The 25,349-nt window shown below is 43.7% G+C and overlaps 2 protein-coding genes across 3 annotated transcripts; both read left to right on the top strand.

Moving 5' to 3' along the window:
- The first annotated feature begins 3,176 nt into the window (after positions 1-3,176).
- Positions 3,177-24,497, top strand: LOC145212609 (bone morphogenetic protein 2-like). 2 transcript variants are annotated; one of them, XM_080080783.1, is made up of 4 exons: positions 3,177-4,230; positions 13,447-13,661; positions 20,698-21,222; positions 22,254-24,497. In XM_080080783.1, exons 3-4 carry the CDS (start codon positions 20,835-20,837, stop codon positions 23,153-23,155), a joined length of 1,290 nt encoding a protein of 429 aa, XP_079936909.1. In that variant the 5' UTR covers positions 3,177-4,230; positions 13,447-13,661; positions 20,698-20,834; the 3' UTR covers positions 23,156-24,497. The 2 variants fall into 2 exon arrangements, with proteins under 2 accessions (XP_079936909.1, XP_079936910.1); XM_080080784.1 differs by lacking the exons at positions 3,177-4,230; positions 13,447-13,661 and adding an exon at positions 15,590-16,646.
- On the top strand, positions 5,379-8,358 carry LOC145212608 (uncharacterized). The gene is made up of 2 exons (XM_080080782.1): positions 5,379-6,093; positions 6,942-8,358. Exons 1-2 carry the CDS (start codon positions 5,715-5,717, stop codon positions 7,976-7,978), a joined length of 1,416 nt encoding a protein of 471 aa, XP_079936908.1. The 5' UTR covers positions 5,379-5,714; the 3' UTR covers positions 7,979-8,358.
- Positions 24,498-25,349: the final 852 nt, after the last annotated feature.

Consider the following 25,349-nt stretch of genomic DNA (forward strand, 5'->3'; position numbering starts at 1 on the left):
TTACCTCCCTCTAAGAATTTTCAAACCACGATCGGTTACAGAGAGAATTTTTTATAAACGAACAATGGCAATCTGAACAGTTGCAAGTTGCCTAAAACGCGTGGGCTGTCCGAAATGAAATTTCTGTAAAGTTTTAAGTAGAAAATGTCGTGAGTGGCAACTTTATTTTGCTATTTATTAACAATAGAGCTTACGTGGGTTATATATCAAACAAAATGCCCTTTATTGCACAAAATATCCAACAAAATCCCATCTTAGTAGGGTGGAGTCTCCTACCAGGATAGCGACGCATGCGTGGGTGAAAAATAACCAAATATACTAGTTACCTTGAGAAAGACCTCTTCAGAGTCGTGTGCCGCCTTGTTGACGGCGAGGCGGACGAAACAACGCCTTTGTTCTCATATTAACAATTCAAGGGAACAATTGCGTACAGGACCGAACCGACTGGACCACCAGCGGCCTTGATTCGGTGACATCACGGATAAACGTGGCTTGTTTTGTGACGAACTCGGATAGCGTGCGAGGTCGTCCTGGATGCGAGGTGCTCGAAATTTTATTGGTGGCTAAATCTCGGCAAGTGGCATAAAACATCCTTGTAGTGGGAAACGCGCTCAAGCATACGTACGCTATTTCCCGTAATAGGTTTGAGGTTGTCTGAAACATCGCGGCGTGGGGGAAAAGTGTTTACACGCGATGGAAATTTTTGTTTCGGTGTGAGCCGCGGTTTCAACCAAGCTGCAATCCGGTGTTTAAACACGCATTAATGTTTCTCCTCAAACGAATTTTGCGCTCGTGGTTGCTTGTTCGTGAAGATAAAATTATGTTTACTTTACAATATATGTCACAATTATGTAGCTTTAAGTAAACAACCTGTTGCGTTTAAGTATTTTGCTGAGTCAGACAAACATGTGTAAAGGGATAAATCGAAATATAAAGCATGCTTTATCAATAAAGCATGTCTACGTCGACTTGCAAAGAAACACAAAACATTTCCTAAGCAATTTTTAAATTTTATATTATTTTAAACCTATAGCAAAAACGTCAAAAATCTTTTTTGTGATCAAATACCTAGAGCAGTGGTTCCCAACGCCCCCCAGGGGGGCCACGAGCTGTGTTCTGGGGGGCCACATGAGTATATTCACCAGAAACACCCACAAAAAGCCATTTTCTTTTTGTAATGTGCATGTTGCAAAATAACTTTTTTCCTAATTTAATCGACTATTTCACACACTATTTGCCTATATTAAGGTTTTTCACGATTACGGATTCTTTTTTACTCTATTCGATCTGTGTAAAGCCGAAATTAGTACCGAATTCAAACACGGGTTGTCATTTCATTTTTTAAGGGGGCCACAGGACTTACAGGATTACTTGAAGGGGCCACAAGGTCAAAAAGTTACGTGTAGGGGGGCATGGTCCACGTAAGGTTGGGAACCACGGATCTAGAGCTTTTAAGAGGGGGCGCAATGGCGGCACTATGCGGAAAAGTAGAATTCGGCAAAACATGTAGTTATTTGAACCCAACAAACAGTGCTCGTTCCAGATGGCACAAAAAGGACTATGCAAGTTGCGTAACCCTTGCACAAGTGAACACAGCAAACAGGCCCAGGAACAGCAGACCGGAAGGCGCTATCGCTATTGGGACAAACACAGGAAGTAGATGCTTGCTTTATAAATGACATACCGGCCCTTTTCAAACGAAAAATTTCGTTTTAAATATATCTTGACACGATAAAACACTTTAAATTGGTATACAAGTCCCCACCCATGTGCTGGAACACGTTTAGTAGGAAATGGGCAGCACAAATAATGCAAGTTGATAAATTTGGCCAGTTGTTTAGCAACAAAATTTAACAAGCAATCGTTGGCCCAAGGACAATTCTGCCATCAAAAATCAGTTCCATCAAAAATCAGCCTGGAAAAATCATTTGCTTACAAAAAAATCGTTCTCTAAACCATTTAAATGTGATCAAAAACACTAATTACATGCTTTTAGGGCCCCGTTGTGGACTTAACAGATTTATAGCAAATGATCGAAACCACCAAAAAGCGAAAATAACCTTTTACTAATGAGCTTCGAAAAAGAGAGTTGAAGGATGACGCCAGTTTTATGGAGGCGCAATGAGATCGCGGAAGCGACACAATGGACGCTATTCACCTCGCTTATGATTTCAGTAACTATGTGGGCTTTGGGGGTTTGTTCAACGAACGCGTGGCCATTGCACGTTCTATGGGAAATGTCGGAATCCCGGTAGTTTTGCAAATAAACTGGGCTTACAAGCCCGGCGGTCGGATATGCACAAGTTGACTCGACAAATATCAACCACTCGCTCGTCTGTAGACGATTAAGGTCGTACAGGCGCCCGTCAATTAATCACTGCACATTCACTCGTGCCTTCCCTCCGGATCACGACAATGCACAATTGCGATTTTCAGACAAGTGTTTGTTGATTCTAGCAGAATAGAACAAGCACGATGATAACTTTGGCGCCCGTGTCGCTTTGATTAAACAAGACTAGGAGACGCTGTGCTCGCGCTTCTATTTGAATAAGGCATGCCGTGTAGGCGTGGGGCTAACTAAAAAACTAAGATTTTCATTTTGTTGCAAATTTTTATCAAAACAACCAAACGACACAAACATACCTGGATCAACAACAATATAAATTGCCAGAATACACCAATTCATCACGAAACCGAAAAAAATAAACTCGAAATCACTCGAACAAAATGTTGTTTTATTTTAAAAATTGTACGGTTGAGAACAATGTACATTTACCGTAAAGCAAGTAACAGATTTACTCCAAGCTGATAAAAGAACATTTAAATGCATTCCCGCGATCAGCAGATGATACATGTTTTGGGTTTGTATTCTATTGCTTTGTGCAGATTGACAAAAATGAGATTATCTCCACTGCAAACAGATTTTCAATGTACTCAACACGCTTGCTCCACTCATACTGGCGCCCGACCATTGTGTTTTGTGTGGTTTCAGGGTTCAAACAGAACTGGAATGTTAGCTTCGCGGATTTTGAACGTTCCTATCTGATGTGTGATATACTTAGTACCAGTCTCCCAATTCACGACGCTTACGGTCAACGGCGGATTATTTGAATACTAAACGACCAGCTATCCGTGTTACTGGGCCTGGTCAGCAGTTTGGCGTTTAAAGAGCGAGAAAAATGATGGATGTGTGGCAATAATCAGTCGTTTGTGTGATCGGCGCTGTTCTGTCCTGCGCTATGAGGACAAACAAGTCCCCATTCTGAAAAGCATATGCACAAGTAAACATTGTGTCATTGTGTCAATGGTATACTGGCTAAGCAGTGCTAATCTTTCGTCGCTAATTATGTGAGGACTGAAAAAGAATTTTTGGTCGTGCAAACAGAGATAGAGTCGTTGCTGACATCAGTTCTTTCAACATGTTTTTTAGACGCAACGAATCTTCTCTCTTCTTATGCAGTTCAGATAAAAAAAAACATTAAAAAAGGAAGCAAAATAACGAAAAGGTGAGGTGATAGAAATGTACATGGGGCGTGAACAAAATGTGTTCTTCTCTATAAGTGTCGAATAGACCAAAACAAAATGGCTCCGTAAATCAGTAGACAAGTTTGCTGTAGTCAGGTAAACTTTAGGTGCGGAAAAGGCTAATTCGCGAGGACCTGTTGACAGATTTGTCGTAGTACGAGTGGGTTTCACTTTATTTTTGGTATGAGGCCATTGCAATGAAGGCGTGTGTAATTGGCACTTGTCGGTATTGTGGAGGACACGCGCGGAAGGCCTGCGGTGAAGTGATCCAAATGTGCCAAGTGACAAAATGCCTTGTCGCAAGTATTCACTGAAGCACCCTTGGCCGGTCAAGGGCCGGGTAAGCGACCTCCCCACACCTGACCCTATCTTAAGAACGATGTATCTCGCCCGCGCTTACCAAAGAAATCCAACGGTCGTTGCAGAAGATCCCTATAAGCCTGACCTTGCTGCTCCTTGATAGGCTAAGAGAGGAGGCTGGACGGTTCAGGCTTTTGAACATTGCACGCTATGTTGCATACAAAGCAACATGCACAACGTTTTAAACTAATTGCAATATGTAGGGAATTTTTTTAACAATTTTAATCCCACTTCCTCTTTTAGAAATCTAATTGTGCTGTGGTAAACTGATTTTAGGTTTGTACAGTGCCGATTTGTGTTGCTTTGGATTACTTCATCAAATATAATGGATGTGACACATTACACGTGAGTTTTAAAAATATTGTTTTAAGGTTTTGTTGTTGTTTTTGCACCAAATTGTGCTGTAATCCAGCTCTGGTTAAAACTGTGGTGATGAGCCTAAAGAGTTGTGACTACTAGCCTAAGTATTGAACCATTACTAAACAGATAGGACAGTCCAATGATGAGTTTAGATGTATTGTTAGTAATCGCAGTACTTTGTCAAGCTTATCTAGTTAAATGAGGTATTCCAGACGTGTTATAAAGCATTTTTATGAGAGTAAATGCTGACAGAAACGTCCGCAAGCCTGATGATATGTTCGTTTGCGTTTGTTATGTCTGTAACAACAAGTGACAGACTGTATTTTTTGTGTGGAATTCCGAGTTCCTTCCATTCTAAAGTGTTCATTGTCTGCCATAACAGGAAAAGTTACACGGTTTTGTTGTGCTGCCGCGACTTTGCTGAACACAATGGCACCAAAGTCACTTTGATATCACGTTTAAAAATTGGCCTCCACTTGAAAGGAGTTCACACTGCCGAGTGGGCTGTTTGAAGGTACAAGCAGTGGTTACGTAACGCTAGAATGAAATACTCTACCCGTCAGGTAATGTTGCCTAAAATGGACGGGTGAGTCGTGTTACGACCAACGTAAACCGGATGCTTTCTACAAACTACTGTCGCTCTTCGGTGGGAGAGGACTGCGGATTTGGGTAATCCAGCAGCGTTATAAAATGTGACACAGAGTGAAATGTAAAAAAGCTTAGTCATCGAAGGGGGTACAATGAAATGACAAACCGCTTTTGCGCACAAGTTTATAGAAGAACTTATAAATCATCGCCCCCAAAGTCTAAAGTTAACGTAGGACATGTCACTATCGCTAAGTGTGCGTCCGTTATGACAGAGAACCGCAATAGAACAACGCTTTGTCACAAATTTTACCACATGACACTTTTTCTAAAGGTCACGTTTCACTAAAGGTCACTTTGGTACTTTTTCAGGCAAACAGGTTTATACGAGAAATTTTATTTTCTGAAATTTTATTTAGGCCTACCTGCGATTAACAATAATGAACAAAAAAATACAAAAAGGATAGTTGGCTACAAACCAAACATGCTTGTGTATGTTTTTTTTCTGTGTAAGATGTTTCTTTCGTCGAACTGAGATGACGAAAACGAGTTATAGATTGTACAACACGACTTGCAAATGCTTGTATTTATCACACCAATGACCGACAAGACAATGTTTTCTCACTCGACTTATCAATGAGCTTGCAATCAAGATTTAGACTACTAGCCGTCACAGACTACTAGTTTCTCCCAGCGAACTCACACAAAATGGCTGATTAAATCCATGCTTATCTTTGCAACGTGTTTAAACCTCACGCGTGTCTTATCATCGTTAATTAGAGGCCGTAAAAACGAAAAACTTTCCAGATTCTGGAACGCCTTTAAAGAAGATGGTTTCTTTACGTTGATCGCTGTGTTCACTTGACTGATGGTATATTGTGGACATGGATTTCTACAAATGTTTGATCGCCGCTGTATGGTCGCTTCTGGCAATGAAGGCAGCAGTTGGCACGGAACTGAACCGAGGTAAACTGGATGGAGTGGGACGAACATACGTACCTGCCGAATCGACAATTTTAAGCACGCCGGATCGTATACCGAATACAGCTACCAAAACAAAGTTAACGTCAGGTGTAGGCAAAAACAACATCGAACAGAACGATATTTCATACGATAAGAATCTTAAAGAATTCTCGGGATCAAATTCCATACCCAGTCTCATTTCGATGGCATTCAGACAGTCAACAGACAAGCAGCATCCCTACACCAAGTGTCAACTACCAGGTCTACAGGGAAACGTTGTACGGAGTTTTCAGAACCAAGGTAAACACACGCGTTTTGTCATCCCTAATCTAACCGGGTTATTGTGCAAATGGCAAAGGCGTAACAGAATCGCAGGTCAAGTTTTAGGGTCTTTGTCAAGTTGACTATTCCTCGCGTTCTGTTCATTAGCACATGGCTATCAGGCGTCAAATTACTACCAGTCAGGGCTGCGATGAAAGAAGCTGTCAAATTTTATTCCATGGTTTGCGTTAGAGCATGCAAGAAAATTTGCAGCAACTGTAGAGAAACTGTTCACTTATGAAGTCACAAAGGTGCCGCCGACACGTCCGTCGGATCATTGTAAAATTAAATGTTAAGCATCGAAGTGTAAGTTCGAAACTGCGTCTTAACCACGTTCAGCCAACAGTGGTTAGACAGCAGCTGAGCTAATGTTACTTATGATAAGAATTTTGAAGTCCAAACGACGCAGGTTGCTTTCTCATGTCGCCGCGCCAAGTACAAATGTTTGCCATTCTCCAACATTCACGCAGGTTCGAACTAGGACCCATATGTAATACAAGTCTATTGTTTGAAAGCTGGTGAAAATAGACAGTCTCATACACACTGTCTTGCGATGTGGTAAGAAGCACGTCAGGAAGCTTCATTAGGCACGTTGCCAATGAGCCGAGGTGACAAAAACTGCTCAAATTACATAAAGCTATCGATGTGCTCCTGCTACAATCACAAATGCAAACATTATCTTTACGTCAAGTGCCACATTTCACGGTGTTTAAGTTTAACTTTAGAAACAGAGCGTTGTTCATTTTATCTGATCGGCCACTGTTGTTTAAAAGACCATTTCTGTTCAATTGCTGTCAAGCTCTATTAGTATGGGTGAATGTTTTCAGGGTTAACATTGCCGCTGGATGATGAAACATGGGTGATCGAATTGCGATACAATCTGCCAAGGAATGTTGCAAACGAAACAGTTGTGACAGGTGTGCTGTACAGTCAAATAGAGGCTTTGTTTCAAGAACATGAAAATCGATGGCTAGGTTCTGGTCTTTCGGTTGATTTGGAAGTTCACGAGATCTCGTTACAAAAATGGAACAAACTCGTGCGCCATTCGGCGTGGCGCAGCCTGACGGACAAAGTTGTTAGTAGCACACATCACAACAAACCACAAATGAGATCTGCAGGTAATTTACTACGGTCAATATTAGCAAGACCCTACGCATCGCGTCGTATCACCATCAATCACTTTCGCGTACCGGAATCCACAAAAGTATTAGATGTCACTGCGACAGTGGACAAGCTGCGCGACCGCCTTAATCGTCGCTCAAAGTTTGTTTTTCTCAGTCGGGTTCGCAGGGAATCGTCTTTCGTTTCAAGTGGCAGCATAGGCAAGTGCCAGCTGCCCTTAGTCCCACAGCTGGTGCTCATCACCCTGGATAAGCATCATTGCAACGGGAGCAGTGCTGGACATTCCAAAGATGATGACGAGTTTAATCCATTTTTGCAGAGGGTGCGAAGAGGTACCAGTCAGGAAAAAAGGCGTCGAAGAAAAGATCATGACGTGGTGGTCACTGAAACTACAGGACACTTCGCCAAGTCGGATATGATAAAATCGGCCGTTTGTCAAAGGCATTCTATGTGGGTCCGCTTTGACGATCTTGGTTGGTCGGACTGGATTATAGCCCCGCGCGCAGTTCAGGCTTACCGCTGTGCAGGGGAATGCCCGTATCCTCTTGGGGCCAGTCTCAACTCGACAAACCACGCGTTAATGATGTCGTTGATGAATTCGGTGGAGCCCGAGAAGTCAACTAAGCCATGTTGTGTACCTACTAAGTTGAGGTCTGTTTCCCTACTTTACATCGATAATGCGAAAAACGTAGTACTGCGACAATTCGAAGATATGGTAATCGAATCTTGCGGCTGCCAATGATGTTGCAAATCCAACTTTTTGGTATGTTATAAATATCCAGATAAGCGTATTTGGGTTGTTATCCATTCACATGACTATTTTTACCCTGCTACCAGCGGTTGATTGGGTTTCGACTTAATCTTTCTGGCATATTCGTATACTGCATATGACCCGCGTTTGGCGACAGTATGCTTCGCCTGTAACAGATCCGTGACCTTAGACTGACACTTGTCAGGTAACAGCACAATACGCAGAGTTTCCTCATGAATCATTTTGTTTCGTTTCCGTGTGTTTTATGTCGGTGTTTCCATTTGTCTTTCCACCCTCTTAACACCGATGGGCACAAATTGGTTGTAATTGTCTGCTATTAAAGAGAGAGCAAATAAATCGTTTGAATGCTATTATGCTTGGTATTTTAGCTAGACTTGTATTACGAGACAATACATCAATTTTCCAAAACGTTTAAATGGCGGTGAACATAAAGTTTTATTGCCTAAATGTTATCACTCTATGCTTGTCCATGGCAACACTTAACTTAAATGATCAAGTTACATACCGCATCTGGAAAGTGTGCAGAACTAAAGCGGTTCGTTTAAACCAAATTCTTGACATTTTGTTTCTTTTGTTTGAAATGAGGAAATTGCTCTGTTGTGCAACAACACGTTCGGCCGCCCGTGCCGCTGTGGGTCGTCGCTGCACTTTCACGAGGTTTTAGGTTGCACGGACCACACACTACCACTGAATTTGCCCCTGGAGAAACGGTATTGATGCCGTAATAAAAAAACATCAGCTGTAACAGTGTAACCTAATCACTTTGTTTTTAACGTCTGTGCGTTATTAATGTGTTGAAACAGCGTTGAAGTCGCTCTCACTCAGTGTTTTAGTTTTGCAACACACAGCGTTTTGACTGGTGGATTGTCGTTTGTCGGTGACGAGTAAACAAGGCAACGATTCGCGGAATTAATACTAAAAGGCGAAGGTATTACAGTCTTGTATCTGCAATGACAATCTCTTATCATGGGCCAATCAGAGCCGTACTTAATGTGTTGACTCTCCATGCAGGGCGGGGTGGTTGTGACGTCGCCGCGGCTTTATTAAGATCCTTAACTCCGTTATAATTTACTGGTGGTGATTCGAGGTTAAGATAGTCACGTATTGATAGAAAAAAAAATCCCAAAATATTTTTCCAGTATGAGATTAGCTTATGCGATCATGCCTGCAGTACAACGTAAGTTTAAAATCAGTTTAGTTCACATAACTCATTAAAGTAATACAAGGAATTATGGCCTTTAAACGGGCACTGGCGACCGCAACAGTCTTTCCAACATTCACAAATTACTTAGAACTGTATTTGCACAGGTGTGAGGCTAACCGCATGATGGCACTGTAACCTCAAAACCGCACCGGTGACAAGTGACGAACACGCGTGATGCAAACACTCTGGCATCCGAGTTGGTAACAGATCCGTTTCACCTAAGCCCTGAGTGTGGAAGCACAGCGCGTTGTATTGTATTATACTGAGCTGGGTCACTCTATGCATGTGCCATTTTTGTGGGGGCTTAACACTGAATCAGCGCAGTGGTTTTGTGGTTATCTTGCATCACAAGCAGGCCTACCACGACTCGAGGCGAACTTATTGTTTAGAAATTCGATCTTTTACTAGAAAATTATAGATCAGTGGACACGCAGGAACAGTAAGATTCGCTTGGGCGCGAGTACAAAAGTGCAAACAGGTTTAAACCATATAAAACGGCTTTGTTTCACATCAGTATGAAACAACTTGTTATGATAGCACAAAAATTATCAAGCTGTCGCTCATTGAATTTCCTTGTGATTTTTTAGTGCAATGCTCAAACAAAACATGCAGAATTACAGCCATGGCAAATGTTGCGGTGCATTGGAAGCAAACAATTGGCGCCGGTTAGGGCTGGAAATGTGAGACAAGAAGCCGGGAAGATGTTGTCGTTTATTAGATCTTTGCGTTTGTTTTTCGATTATTCGCGCGCGGGATTTAAGGCGCTGGGGCTGTAAATCACGGGAACGCGCAAAGTCTGATGCTGCCCGCTCGGCGTCAGTAAGATAGCTTGTGTTGTTTGAGGAAGGTATTATCTGACGAAAATGCAAGTAAAAAACCTCGCATCGACCTTAATTAATTAATTCTTGTGTATTACTTTGTGCATTAACAAGGTATTTGAAATGAACAAAGCCCCGACCAGAAGGAGGGTTTGTCCAGGCGGTGATGATAGAGAGTTACGTTGCTTTAACCGGTCGCGTATGTATAAGGAGACTGCAAAGAAAGTTTACGAAAAAACGGTTGATGTGTTTAGGTTGAAAACATTGCGTCGACAAAAGATTTGTTTTTGAAAGGGTTTTGCCACAGCTGCACGAATATGGCAAACAAAAAAGTTGTTCTGTTTGGGATAAAAGTAATGTACCCTGAATCTAGAAAACGCAAAGAATAATTTGTTTAGATCAATTTAAGAGACAGGAAATGGTGCTTTAGAATCGGATATAAATGGTATAGAACTCGGTCTTCAATGCTATTACATTGAATAGATCGTACTGGCTGGAGCGACAGGAGCAATTAAACTAGCGGTATTGACGGCCTCAGTCTTTTATAGCGCATTGTTGTAAAATGACAAAGAGAAGAAAAAATAACACATGGACTTGAATATATATAAATGAACTATTTACCGAGGCTACCATTTAAATCGCGCAGTCCTTCGGAGCCGCAGATGCCAATCTATGCTCATTGACTACATATTACATTTTTATGCTCTGTGAATGTATGAAAGGCAGATCGTACATGGAGATATTTGTCATTCATAGGCGCGAAAAAATATCGGGAATAATCTACAAATCGGTCTACTAAGAAAATGCTTGGAGTAGGGCGCAACTCTTGGCAGTGGTGCCCGGCAAAGAAGGCAGACAAATTATGGTTGACTTATTACAGTACTTACGACATCGGGGCCGGCGGTGTGCCCTGACCGTGCAAGATGTGTTTTTTTGCCGCTGTTCACTGACATAGCTTGCCAAAGCAGTTACAGTCGTGCCAAGATATTGTGGAACATTGAAAAAGCACATGAAATTTTGATTGGGAGGAAGACGTGTTATTTGCAAAAAAATGCGTTTAATTTGCGCCTCTGTGATGTGGTGCTGCGCCGAACGTCGAAATTATATCGCTGTGGTTGGCACATATCGCGAGAGTTGAGTTCATTTGATGAGATTGTGCCGGGAGGGCGAAGGAGTTTCAAAATAGTGTGAAAACAAGTCAGCGGTAACCTTTAATTGTCGAGTTGAGAAGGTCAGGTTCAGCGCCGGAGCGTGTGGCATTGTCGCACGCTAAATCGAATTACTTTCGTTAGAGACCAAGCCGCCACTGGGGTAGAGGAATGCGGAAATTAGCGAAGTGGCAATTTTAAACCCGACTGGTTACAGGTGCGAACTCAGTTTCATACATACTTGCCCCGAACATCAAAACCGCACAGTCTGCTCAAGGGCGATTGTTTGTGGCTTATAAGGTGCGATTAGGCAGAAGCAATTATGCCCGTAGCCCGCAACAGGTGGCTGAAGATTGAGCCTACAGGTTGCGTGCAGTGAAGCTGTCAACCTTGTCAAAATTCACGAGCCTTGCCAAAACAATTTTCAGGCGCACGATGTTGTTTAGGGCAAAAATGTCAGCCCTAAGAAAGAAGGAAACAATGACCTTCTTCAAAATGAAAAATTGCTGCAACTTTACAAATTTTGCGCCAAAGATAATTTAACCTATGGCAAATAAGTTTCGAGAATAAGTGAGGTGCGCAGCGTACACAGGAGCATTAGTTTATATAATTGTTGTGCTTGCAAAAGCTTGTGCCGCGCCCACGACATCCACGGTTTCATTACAACACATTTCAGTGCCGTGTAAGCAGGTTTTTACAGTAATGTTCAAACAGAGCGGTTGCAGGTTTGCTGGTAGTCCAAATATTTACGGTCACGCCCGGGCGCACATGTTGCATGCGACACTGTGGATATACCGGCATGTTTCGGGCACAGCACGCGTCCTGCCCATTTGCTTGACCCGCACTGGTAGAATGGATCGAGCGGTGGAAGGTTTGAGTGTTGTGACAACGTTTTTGCCCAGAGAAAAGTCGTTCTTGACGCGCGAGCACCAAATTCCAGTCACAAAAGCGTACCAATTGTGTCAGTTTTTGTGATACGGGTCCTTTCTCTGTCGTCCAAAACGGGACAAATTTTTGGCGAATTGTATCGCGGCAAGCGCATGGAAGAAGGAGAGATGGGTGGTGGCAGAGGCGCCATTTGGATGCCTCGCTCCCTGGCGGCGCCGGCTAGTCGCACCGAGGTATACATCGAAGTCGCGAATAATCGGCGAAAACCGACACTCGCAGTGTTGAGTCATTGTTTTGTGTTGGTTTTATTCTTGTAAATCGCGCCCAATAGGCCGGTGATTATACAGGCACGTAAAATATGCAGTTTAGAAGCGCTGGGGCATTTAGGAGGGGCCGCGGCAAGAATAGGCAATTGCCAACAAACCCTATCCAGTATTCCAAATGAGGCGCTGACGTCGTCACTGCGAAACTACTCGAAATCGACAGACATCTTGCTTGCGATAGGCATCGTTCCGGGGGCAGATGAGCTTGGACGTCGCCCGCGTCGCAACACAAATATTTTCCTACCGCGGTCAAAAATTGGTGAAGACAAATTCCATTAACGCGTGTTCGCGCCCTTCATCAATAGAAAATTTATAAGCGCGCCACCCTAGTCCGGCCAGTGTATACTTGATCAGTAACAAATTATACGCTCGAGTGGCGACTAAAAACTACCTTCACGCTCAGCGAAGCAATAAGGCCATTTGTAAATGCACCCGATCGTAAGGATTTGCCCCAGCCGAGAAAGTTACACGGGGACGAGGGGATTTGGAGCTGGGCTTACTGCAGTGTTGTCTGCTTTATTTCTTCAAAAATGTTGCATTGCCGTATGAATTCAAGATACATCAAATTTCTGATTAATACCATGAACAATATGACAACTCACAAAATTTCGTTTATATTTTCAAATACAATCGAAATACCTTGAGCGAGCTAAACTGAATGTGTGTTTTTTTAAATGGTATGTTTACGTTGTCAAGTTTATTGTTTCCTTTGCCCCAAAAATTATTGGGCAGGAGTTAAAAACCACCTAAGGAAATAGGCTATAAAACAATAGTTAAAGGCTGAAGTAAACAGTCATCAAATCGGGAGTCAGGTAGTACGCGTAAATTTTCCATGGATCAGAGGCGGTTAACAACAAGCGCCTGCACCTGTTACGGTTTTAGACAGCAACGTTACAAGCCGAACGTGGGTCGAGTGCTTCGAAATTACAGGATGCAATAAGTGAAGATTTTCAATTTCAGAAAGCGTCAGTCAGCTTGCAGACAGCTGACCATGCGTAATAGATGGTTGTCGGGCCACGAACGCGACCACTAAAGCACGTGAAATATTTCGTTGCAGATTTCACGACTTTACGAAAAATCTTGCAACGCATTGCTGTAAATTGTAGCCGGGTCTGTTTACCGGTGCTAAAACGAGACAAGACGCCTATCGCTGACAATTACTGGATTATCACAGCAGAGGCGGGGAGCAAAAACGACTGATCAAGCAGCTCTAACTATCATCGTTGAAGAAATAGAAAAACTCTAACCTCCTGGTCAACCGCCGGGCAACAGGTGAGATTTTGAAACAGGATGTAAGCTTTAATTATTACGACCTTGCGGCATATAATCGGCGGCGTCGTTAATTAAAGTAGCATATGAGTAATTGAAGATGTGTTTCTGTGATTTTTCGTGCTTCTCCGTCAGATTTTTGCCCGAGCGCGACCGCAGTAATTATAGGTGATTTGCAGAGGTCCTCGTTAAAACCCAACAATCGAATGCTTTGCTACATTGCGCGTCTTACAAAAATATCGCGTCGCGTCCAGGTGACATTCCGACGAGAAGCGCACATCACAGGCTTTGCGTCGGGCCACACGACTGCAATTATACAATCTTGAATTTTTCAAACTTCGCACGTGGGCATTTTATCAGCCGGTTCTGAGTTTTGCGCCAAAATGCAGCTAAACTCTGCCAATCACGAATTTACGCAGTCTGTGGTGAAACTATCGTGGTGTCAATATCATGGGACGACATGACCCCGAAAAAGCCATCTTGGTATTCGACCTTGAATCTGCGACTCGCAGCAATGTGCGGAACTTGGGACATGCCGCGCATAACATTTAAATCTGTGCCGATATTTCCTGATACGACATAAAAGAGAACCGAAAGCGCGGACGAAAATTGCCACGATCAAACATACGAAATACGCGGAAGTTGCGGTTTTCAAAAGCATAATCCGTAGACGACTGTGTCGCGGGCGGGGACCCCCGCAAAAGACGATCCGCTTACCTTTCGCCCCTTCTTTGTTGCTGTGGGTGTTTGCCTTGGTGTTCTGTAACCCGCTCGTAATTAGCGAAACAAGACGTCTAACCTTCTAGTCGAAGGCATTGTATGACATTTTATTGTGCTGCTCTAGCCAGAGCGGAGCCGGTGGCCATTTATCTCGATACTTTAACCACCCGCATTTAGTCCGGTTCCGATTGGGAAAATTGTTACACCGCACACACTGGCGGAATGTGAAACACGTATCAAGCCTATTCGAGTGGTGTTTTGACTGGAATATGCAAGACGGTTATAAGTTACATAAGAAACGCACTAATGTTTTAAGTGGAGGAGTGGCCGGGTAGAAGGAAAAGGTTAAGCCGTTGTCGCAGTTTCGTTTCGTATAGCGACCACACTGCAAACGCGGATTTGATGGGATCGACTAATTTGTTTCCAAAACATTAGACAATATTGATACTCCTGTTTACTCATGGACGGCGCCCGAGTTACCCCCAGTGTTGTTCGGAATAGGAGGATTAGCGACGCCCGTGTTGGACTTAGTCAAAGGTCACTTTTCTTCGGCGGCCGTTACGATATACCGTCTCGAAAATTTCTAGCAATTATTGGCTTTGCGGAACAGTATCCGAGCCGCGCGCCTTTGAACATCGGATGATCGTTGGCAAGCATGATTGTTTTACATGGGAAGGGGAGAAAATGCAAACCCGGACCAAAATGTGTGTGTGAGCGAGTGTTGAGTTAAGTATGCACGATTAACAGCCATACACAAATATTACTACACTGAAAACACTGTTTCTTTGTTTGGTTTCTTTGTACAAACGCCGAACAGGTGCACAGTTGCGGGAAAACGTTACACAACTAGACGTTAATAATAGTTTTTCGGATGTCCCAAAATACCACGCGAACACATTAACCCTGCATATTGTGTTTTGGGCACAACACAGGAAAATCCAAATGCGGCAACGCGTGATATGTTGGGGTATCATCATTCGTACACAACAACGCTATTAAAAGCGACGCAGACATTGATACTTCGATCTGATGCTTATTACGACCTCATGAATGGCTTTGCGCGATTATTTGTTGGCGAAAAGAGCAGTGGTGCATTTACATTAGTACTAACGCTATCAGGGTTATGTACACAACAGCGGGCCATCCTTGGACAACATGGGAAGCCCATTGTTGACAATCGGAAAACGACAAAATGGCGTTTTATCATGCAGGTTGCCCCGTGACGGTAAACAAGCGGAACCTTGCACACGGGTGGGTGGGTCGAAAAATACAGCGACACAGGGTTGAGTGGAGTTTCGTAGAACTACACGAGAGCAAACATTAACCCAAATGATGGAAGCGACCCCGATATGGTGGCTATGGCACTATTTGCGAAATTGGATACTTCTGTTTATATTTTACGCCCTTCCGCTTCACACGCACCACCGTGAAGGCACGGTAGCACACCTTTGCAGGCGTTTGCCGTCCGCAGTGAAAATTTACCAACATATGGTCGGCAACGACAGAAAAAACAACGCCTAAAAAAACTCGTCCGGCTGTGGCGCCACAAGTCAACCAACACGCTAATCCTCTCGGTCGCTCAGAAATATAGAGGTGCCGCTAAAAAGGGCATTTGGAACAGCCCAAATGCACGCCGCACTGACCACCGCTCGTCACCTCGCGGACCATTCGTAAATAATGCTCTAACGCGGTCGAGCCTATGAAGGCGAGCTTTGTTTAATACATTGCAAGGGCTTCTCCTATATATCTTCTCCATTGCGGCTCAAGACTTCGTCCATTTAGCGAGGTACTTTACACACGTCGGATGCGAAAGAACGGCTTGTAGTGTGTCTCAGGTGTTAATTGACATAACCCTAAAACAACTGTATAGGAAATCCAAAAACACAAATTCAAACTTCAAAGTACACGCTGTGTTTTGATAATTTGCCACAAAGTTGTCGAAACGTGATGTGACGTACGGGAAATGTAAATAAACATGTAGTCGTGTGTAGCAACATGTCGCACGCATGGAATCTGGCCACGCCAACGTGTTTCTCGCACAAGCACAGTCTCCACGCAGGCGAGATACGATTTGCTGACAGGCAATGTGTACGGATGAAAAACACCTCAGGTATTCGCCGACCCGAACAGGTTTCCAAGCAGCGTTGCACAGCTAAACTGACTTTCGCTTCACTTCAAGCTGTGTGTGTATGTTACGGTAAATGAAAATACACGCACACGAGAAGACGGACCGGCCACAGTTGAACGAACGCCGACATTTGGCCCTAGGTAAAGCCCTTTTAACTGTGTAATTTATGGCATATTATTCCTATTGGCCAGTAATGTTTTAGTCAACGTCGATTAAAAGTTGTGTACGGATTTAACCGATAAATCAAGAACCGCTATTACTTTGCGACATGAAGGAAATAATATCATGTTAAACAGGCGAATTCGTTAGCTATAGTAACCGCGCTTTACAAGGAAATCTGCAGACTTGGGTAGGGCTCAAGGGGTGCGTGATAAGATCAGGATCGGAAGCGACGACAAGCATACTTCCAACCTTTTTTGCATCGCAAAATTCGTGAATTCGCCAACATAGCCCCAACAAGCAAAGCAAACAAGGCGGCGTCAGCACTGCAGCACCAATCCCGACCGGTATTGGACGGGGCGCGCCCAGATTAATCTACAGGGTTCCCAATATATAGCGCCAAGGTAGAAATCAGTGCAAGCGCGGACCTTCACTACTTCTTTACAGGACTTCTTTGACTGATGTTGGTAATCGAACCCAAATCAGATGTAGACAAGGCGCTGATATGCATCTAGCCAATTACTTGGCGACGTATAGGGCAATTTCAAGCGTGTTATTACAGCCATTTACCTTGTACTGCTTGCAGGGGGCGTCGTAATGTTATTTCGGCGACACAGAGATTTTTCTTGCCAAGTACGCACCGTTGGTGTACTGCGATTCAAGAAGGGGCTGTGATCACGGCAAGTGTGCCGCAGCGGGCGACGTCGCCATCAAGCGAGCTATAGGTTGTTTATTATGACACAAATGGTGGACTTCAACAGTCCGTCGTGCACGGGCTGGCGTTACGAGGGCGCTTCCTTGAAGGCCGAAATTGCCGAAGGTCGCTAAAATGAATGATTCGTTAGCTGCTCGCAAATTGGCCACCCGATTAATCATGATAGTGCCAAGTCAAACGATGTTTTGATCGCGACGGCGCTGTGATCCCGCTGACAGAAACCGGTGCACGAGATAAAAGCGGTAAATCGACTCAAATTGTTAGCCACTGTCCAGTGGTCGCCGGGACATCCATCAGCGTCCAATGGCCGCCATATTTCTCTTGCCGAGCGACCTTGGTCATTGAGCACACACGCTAATCCTGTTTTGCCTGGGGTGATAGGCATGTAATGCACGTGCGTAAACGTAAACGTCCCGGGTCCGCGCTCCATTCATCATTGTCATAATTCGATGGACAATAATAATAAACGAAGGTGACCTTGCGTTGGGACTTGCTTCGCGAGAACGTGCACCTCATCTTGCCACTACAAAACGGTTGCTTGTCGGAAGGAATGATTCATTGGCTCAGCGAAATTGACAAGCATCTGCAAAAATTCCACAAATTTGACGCTTCGGTCATGGATGCTTGTCCCTTTGCCGGTTAACCTTAGAGCTTCGCCCCAACAAATTGACCGCAGCCGATGCGAAATCGCTTGATCGTTCCATCTGGTGTAGCAATTTGCTACAGTGCGCTGACATCTCCAAGAGGATCTCGTTGTTGATGCGCACGTGAGAATATTAGTAAACATTAAGCTGAGGTATTTCAAAAGGTTAGCTTTCAATCACGAAGATTTAGCAGCCAGCCCGCATAGGATCGTGTTTTAGCGCATTTCAATCATATGCCAATGAGACTTCGCTCGCTGTTGTTTTAGAGCGCGAATTCTAAGGCAGACTCGGCGAGTAACAGTTCATTAGTATCGCTTCAACGCTATTTGCGTGCTTTAGTGGCCACGACTCGGCAGATCGTAGTGAAGTGCATTAGGGGGCTTACAACCCTCAGGCACTTCAAGAATCCGCACCCCATTTCTTGACCCAGGCGTCCAGGTCGACAAGGTGGCGACCTAAAGACACACAACCTTACGCACAAGGTGGACGCGCTGACCACGCCTCCGAGTCCGGTCTGATTGACTTAATCTGACACACGGGTGTCAAAATTTGACCGCCTAATTACCAACTTTGTATGGGATATCACGCCTCATCACATAAGCCCTGGTGTTTTTGGCAATTAGTGGTCAGGAAGCCTGATCCGGAAGATCGATAAGAGAAGAGTCCCCGATGCGTCCTGCGCTAAGTTAGGGGACGTTCCGTGCTGAACAATTGAAACATACAATTACGCAATTTCAGAGCACCGCCGCACAGACGCAATGGTTGTTAGGGAAATAATTTCACTTAACGTGCTAGTTTGGACAGTAGATCCTACACTGAACGACAACGCCGCAGCAGTGTCCCCACCAGTTAGCAAACCAGTGAAACTTTAGGTGCAATTGGCTAAATAATAGAAGGAAGTTGTATCGGCCCGATAAACCGCACGATCGTGTACAGATTGAATTGTGGCAAGGCAATTATTAGTTTTACTATAAGGCCATTGTGCTCCTAAGACAGTCGCTTTGTAATCACACAGACAAGCATGTCAAGTCACTTGACGATGGTGTAATAATTGCTGCCTACACGCGTTACTTAAACAAGTGTTCTTCAAACGACATTATACGTTGTCAGTCAGTCAGAGCAGTGGGAAAACTACGCCGTACATAACTGTGCTGGATGGACCCGGTTCAGAGCCACACTTTGTGCCGTTCTGTTTGAAAAAGGTAGTCGCAAATGTGGCAATCAGTTTCCAAGTGGCGGTTTAACGTGGGAACGCAAATTTTATCGTGAATATTAAGCACGCGCATCCATTTTCTGCTTATCCAATCGGTGGTTAAACATACATCGTACGAATACATCAGGTTCCCGTCTATGGCGCTTCATAAACTATCCCAAACAAACAGAAAACTAAAACAAACAGCGAAACTGGTTCGACAACACAATTATGTGATTAACGTCGGAGGTAAAAGTCAGTTCTTACGGCCCTTTGACGGGTAAACCAGACTTGCAATCGCGCAAGGAAGTGTGACTCGTGTTTAAAAGGTAATTATTGACCGTAACATATTAGTGACCGCTACGGACACACCGGACGGCAAAAACACGAACGGCTTGAAGACACTTTGCCAAGTCGTAACAGGCCAATGTAGTTCAACATTAACTGCGTTTAATTCTGGCACAATGAGTAACACATCATCTCTTAAAACAGACACGATAAGTAGTTAATAAACTGTTAGACACACACATAAAATGATGGTGATAATCGTGCGTTTAGTAAGCTCTAAAAGATGATGATAGAAGTTTAATGCTAACTAAACTCGACATGCGTCATATTTGGTTATTACACCTGACCTCATTTTGGGAAACATCGATTGCAAAGATAAATTTACCAAACCCTAACCACTTTCCGCGGCGGATCGGTTCATTGTCGCGTGTTATTTGACGTTGTCAAGGGATAGGCATTGTTTTCGAATATCAATAGAGCCCAGTTTAAAATCCTCATCATTCGTGCGACCATTGTTGGATCCAACGTTTCGATGTCAGAGTCGCAGGTCAGTCCATACCATGAAGCGCGTAAGTGATGCGCTTTTAGTCTAAAACCGCCAAACGCACGATCATACAAACGAATCGTTAATTTGCGGCTAAGAATCAGACACAAAATCAATGGAAATCGGTTAAAAAGAGCCCATTCACAAAGCTTGGAACACAATCATTCGCACGACCCTCTGCAAACAACCTTGCGATGTCATCATATTTGCACAAATGAGCACAAAATGTTCATGTGTTTATTGTGGCGCCCGTGTGAGTCTATATTGATTCAACGGAAGTACAACCGGGAGTTACTGGCAATCGACGACGCGAAATCGTTCCGGGCAGCGTTGTATGGTAATTCGCTTTAAAAAACAACACCAAGCTTGAACCTGTAAGTAAAATTATACCCGTGCAAATCGGAATTTGATAAATTTGCCGAAAATGTGAGTTAATAAGTATGTAGGAGCACATTACACGAGCGGCGCTTTACTATTGAGCAGACCGCCTAGTGGCCGCGACGTCCTTTTTCGCAATTTCTCTTCGGTAAGTGGACACGCTGCAAATTATTTATGTCTGTGACTAGACGGTTGTGTTCAACAAGTAGAAGTTTTTAGTTTTCTAACGTATTTCTAAGCCACGAAAATTCAGGTTGAATTTTGTTTGCAGATATTGTTTATCTGAAAGACAATTTACCGGTTGTGTGGAACTGAGGATGCGTAGAAGCGAGCAGAGGTAGCCACCGGGAAAAAACGACCTCTGCAAAAGTTCGTTTGGAATATATTTCGTTGTTTTACAACACAGTGATGATGGTGGCGAAAGCGAACTGTGTCGTTATCCTGGCTCTGGTTGTACACCTGCTTGTCGACTTGAGCTCAGGGCTTCTGTCGCAAATGGGCCGGGCCAATTTGCTCTCCCAGGCCGCGGAATACACCGGCGGCTCGAGGGAAGAAGAGGACGCCCTTGTAAGCGAATATGAAAACCGACTGCTCAATATGTTTGGTCTCACGCGGCGACCAAACCCTGCGCCCGGAACACAGGTGCCGCGAATCATGCAACATATGTACAAAGCGCATATGGGGGACACGTACCGGTCCCAACATGGAATTACGGACACTTGGGAAACGGGATTCGATTTGCCAAGTGACGAAATTTTAAGCAGAGTCAACACGGCGCGAAGCTTCATGCATATAGGTAAGGGTTTGAGAATTTTGTACCATTTATTGTAGGTCAGAAATTAGGCCGAAAGTGTGAAAAAAAAGAAGTGCGACAAACAAAGTTTTCAAAACAAAACAACAAGAAACATACAAAGATAATGAAATAAGCTATTGCTGCCAGGCATAATGTATGACCAAGTATTGCTCATACAAAGATAATGTTAAAAATGGTCGATTTTAATGACCAGCATAAACTTTTGTGGACATTCGATTGTCTGTCACGACGACCCGAGACACCATAAGATACCACGTGACAATTACAACGGTGTCCGGATTAATTAACAAAAGCCGAGGACATCCGCGGATTTAATCAAACGAAAATATCTTCTCCGGCTTAGGAGAGAGTAACAACGCAACGCAGTAAATAGATTTACATGACTTTTTAACCAGCTTACTACGGCCATACTTAACTGTAAAGATGCTGCGAAGTCTATGCAAAAACTGTGTAATAAACGGTAAATATGTACTTTGTGTAAAAGTCACCAACTAACTTTATCAGCGACTAAGTATATTTTGCCCGATTAACTATCATATTCTTTTCTTCAAACTGTACTAGTCAGCGAGACGCGCATGCGACCATATGAAGTTTAGGAGACATTACCAAACAGCACTGGTAATATGCACGTTGAGCGCCCAAAGGTCAACAAAGATAATAATAGCTGTTATGTGCTCTATTCTTTAGAGTCTAAAGTTTAGACAGACACTGTTAATACAGTTTTTAGCGGCTCATAATGGACGCTTTAGTGTGATGTTATTTGTAGTAAAACATTTTGTCCTTTTTGTGGTAATTATTTGTCTTTGTGGGGTCAACAATAACAAACAGCGTAGTCATGCACTGCTCTACAACATTTTACTTGTATATCGTCTGAAGGATGGATAAGACTTTGTGTAAAACTGACATTTTAGGAAAACAATGCTGTCATTATTTGTTTCATACTAATGCTGAAAGACATTTGTGGGTCAAACTTTTAGCTTCACATAAATGTTAACCTCTATTTGCTTTTGCAGATGACGACGAGTACATTCCCGGAATTCCCGACAATCACATTCGCTTGCGGTTCGACCTATCGCCGTTGCCTTCATCCGAGGTCGTCCACGCCGCCGAGCTGCTTCTGCATCGCGAAGCTGTCACGCGACACCTACCGGTGGATAGCGATCACGCTCACAGGATAAACGTCTATGAGATTGTAAAAGCGCCACGTTCACGTAACGCCACGCAAGTTCATAGAGGAAGCGATCGCTCAGCTGCAGCGACAACAATTACGAGACTACTTGATACGAGGTTGATCGATAGCAGGAACAGCACCTGGGAAAGATTCGATGTGAGCCTGGCAACACTCAAGTGGACACAGAGCGAGCAAAACGCGAATCACGGTCTGCTGATTGAGATCGTGCGCGACGATGACGGTCAGGCGCCACACGGTGACAGCAAACGCCACGTTCGCTTGAAAAGAGACTTGCATACCGACATCAGCGATGATGAGTGGCAACATCGACGTCCACTGTTGCTAACGTACACAAATGATGGCAAAGCGACGTCATTATCCCGACGAAAGCGAAACGCAAAGAAAAAGAATCGCTCCAGGAAGAGAAGGCGACGGAATTGCCAACGGTACGGCCTGTACGTTGATTTTGAGACCGTGGGCTGGCATACGTGGATTCTTGCCCCACACGGCTACGAGGCACATTACTGTGAGGGGAGGTGTCAGTATCCACTCTCCGAACATATGAACACCACTAATCACGCTATAGTGCAAACATTAATGGGCTCGGTAAAATCGGACGTACCCAAGGCGTGTTGCGTGCCTACAGAGCTTGACGCAATATCAATGCTTTACCTGAACGAGTACGATCTAGTCGTACTAAAAACCTACCAGGAAATGGTGGTTAAGGCGTGTGGATGCCGCTAGAGGAGGCACTGTGCTGTGCGATATAAAATCAGCACAAGATGTTGTTACAAGTCAAATGGGTGATACTTCACATACGGAAGATGTGATGATCGGTCAAACGTACCGAAGGAGCTTCAGGTGGAAACGAAAAGACTAGCGTGGTTTGTTCCAAAAACCCGCAAATCCTAACACTTCATTCAAGTCTGCAAAACATATTCGCGTCCGTGCCCCTTTCATACGCGCATTTCTTGCCAAACGACAGGGTACATGCGCTTCACCGGTTTACTTCTTTCTACACTACCTCCTGTCAGCAAGGGTACGGTCAGGTCGAATAATCGCATCACAAATCCTTTTTAGGCACTTGCATTACTACCGGAATACTGGAATAAGTTTCGTAACAAACTTTGTCATATTAAGTTCCTACCTGGCCAGTGTCAAAATTGTGGCCCAATTCTATTTTTTATTGTCTGTCAAATCGCATCGATAAAAATTGCATTCCATATAACTTATTTATTATTCTGAGAGCCCTGCAACGAGACACAGTGTCATTTTGTAATGCGCAAAAGCTCATATATTTATTGCAGACGCCAATGAACGCGTTTGTATCCAGGCAAAAAGACGAATCATACAGATCGTTTTCTGTATCCATTTCATTATGATCAGCCATTAACATGTTGCTAAAACGAAGCAAAAAGTCAGTGCACGAAATGTAAACTTGCCAGGGATGACAAAATCGCTCAGTGGACCAATTCACCATGACCCCGCTTCGACGCATTGTCAGATCGGCCTCCTTAGTCGCTTGTTTGTCGGCCCGTCACTTCGAGGTGCAGATACCGGGACCTCGAAGTGACGGTCAATCTTCACAAGGCTATTACGTAGGCTCGGTTCCCGCACGGAGTTGTGACACTGAAAGGCTCGTTAAATAAATATTTTGCGTTTCAAAATGTTTCGCTAAATCACGCGGCCCTTTCTCTTGCTTGAGAACTGGGCCGGGTTTCGGGAATGCAGCCCTTGCCACACCTTCAACGCGGCTCACATCATACACATACATTAGCCATCCATATTAAAAAGTCCGGACTAAAAATAGCATGAGAACCAAGGCGCCGTTACACAAAGGGCTCAATTGACGGTAATGATTTAGCGCATCCCATAATTATTTCGTTACTCTTGTATTGCAAAATGCAAGCCCTTTACTTCAACTTGTTTTTTTTTACTTATTTTTCCCGCTGTTGTTTTCATAATTTTTTATGGTTTTTCTTTCGTTTACGCATTGATAACGAACTTACAACTTTTAAATGCTTTTGTTTTTCTAATTTTTTCCTATTTATGCGTCTGTACAAATAAACTTCCAAAGTTTCTTTGATTTCTGAGTCGGTGGTTTAACGAATCAACCAAAAAGTTTTTTTTAATGTATCAGGAACAAAGATTTCTTTGACAGTTGGATTAGCCATAATGTCCAGCGGTACCTGTTGTTTGTCAAGTTTAGGCTACACACTGCAACCAGCTGTGAAAATGTAGCTCGTCAGACAACATAACCACAGAGATCACAGCAGGCCATGAGCACGTGTGCTGACACACCTTTCGGCGGTTTGCCGCTTGGTGCGCAAACTGCTTTGCGGTCACATCTGAAAATGCTAATCCTATGTAACCGCCACATGAAACAAAATGGCCATCGGGCTTGAGTCATACTGAGCTAAATATGCGTTAAAAAGCAATACGTTTTGACATAACATGTACTGGAATACATTGTAAACAGCAAGGCGACGACAGTGATTAACGGCATTCGCCCTGACAAAAAGCGAAATTCACAGGTGCTTGGTCCGTTGAAGTGATATTGAAACAAGACGTTTCGCAGTAAGATCTCGGCACACAACTGACAATTTCCTCGTTAATCTGCTGATGAAAAGTCAACGCCTACCGATTACGTTCCCCACTGCGGAAGCAAACATTAGGCGTTGAGCTAATAAGGACAGGTGATCAGAAAAATAACAAGCTCCCCGAACAATGTGATTTCACACCTGATACCACACAGGGAGCGGGGTTGATTGTCATCCAATAACACCTCAAATCCAATGGCATATGCTTTGTTTACAGTTTATTTCTATGCGTTCAGATAATCGGGTAATGGCATCACGTCAAACATCGGGGTCTAATACCACAGTCGCCACAGCTGCTAATGAGCGGATAACATCAAGTATCTGTACCTTGGTGTGAA

This window comes from Phallusia mammillata, chromosome 2 (assembly GCF_965637545.1).
Source record: "Phallusia mammillata chromosome 2, kaPhaMamm4.hap1.1, whole genome shotgun sequence".
NCBI lineage: Eukaryota > Metazoa > Chordata > Ascidiacea > Phlebobranchia > Ascidiidae > Phallusia > Phallusia mammillata.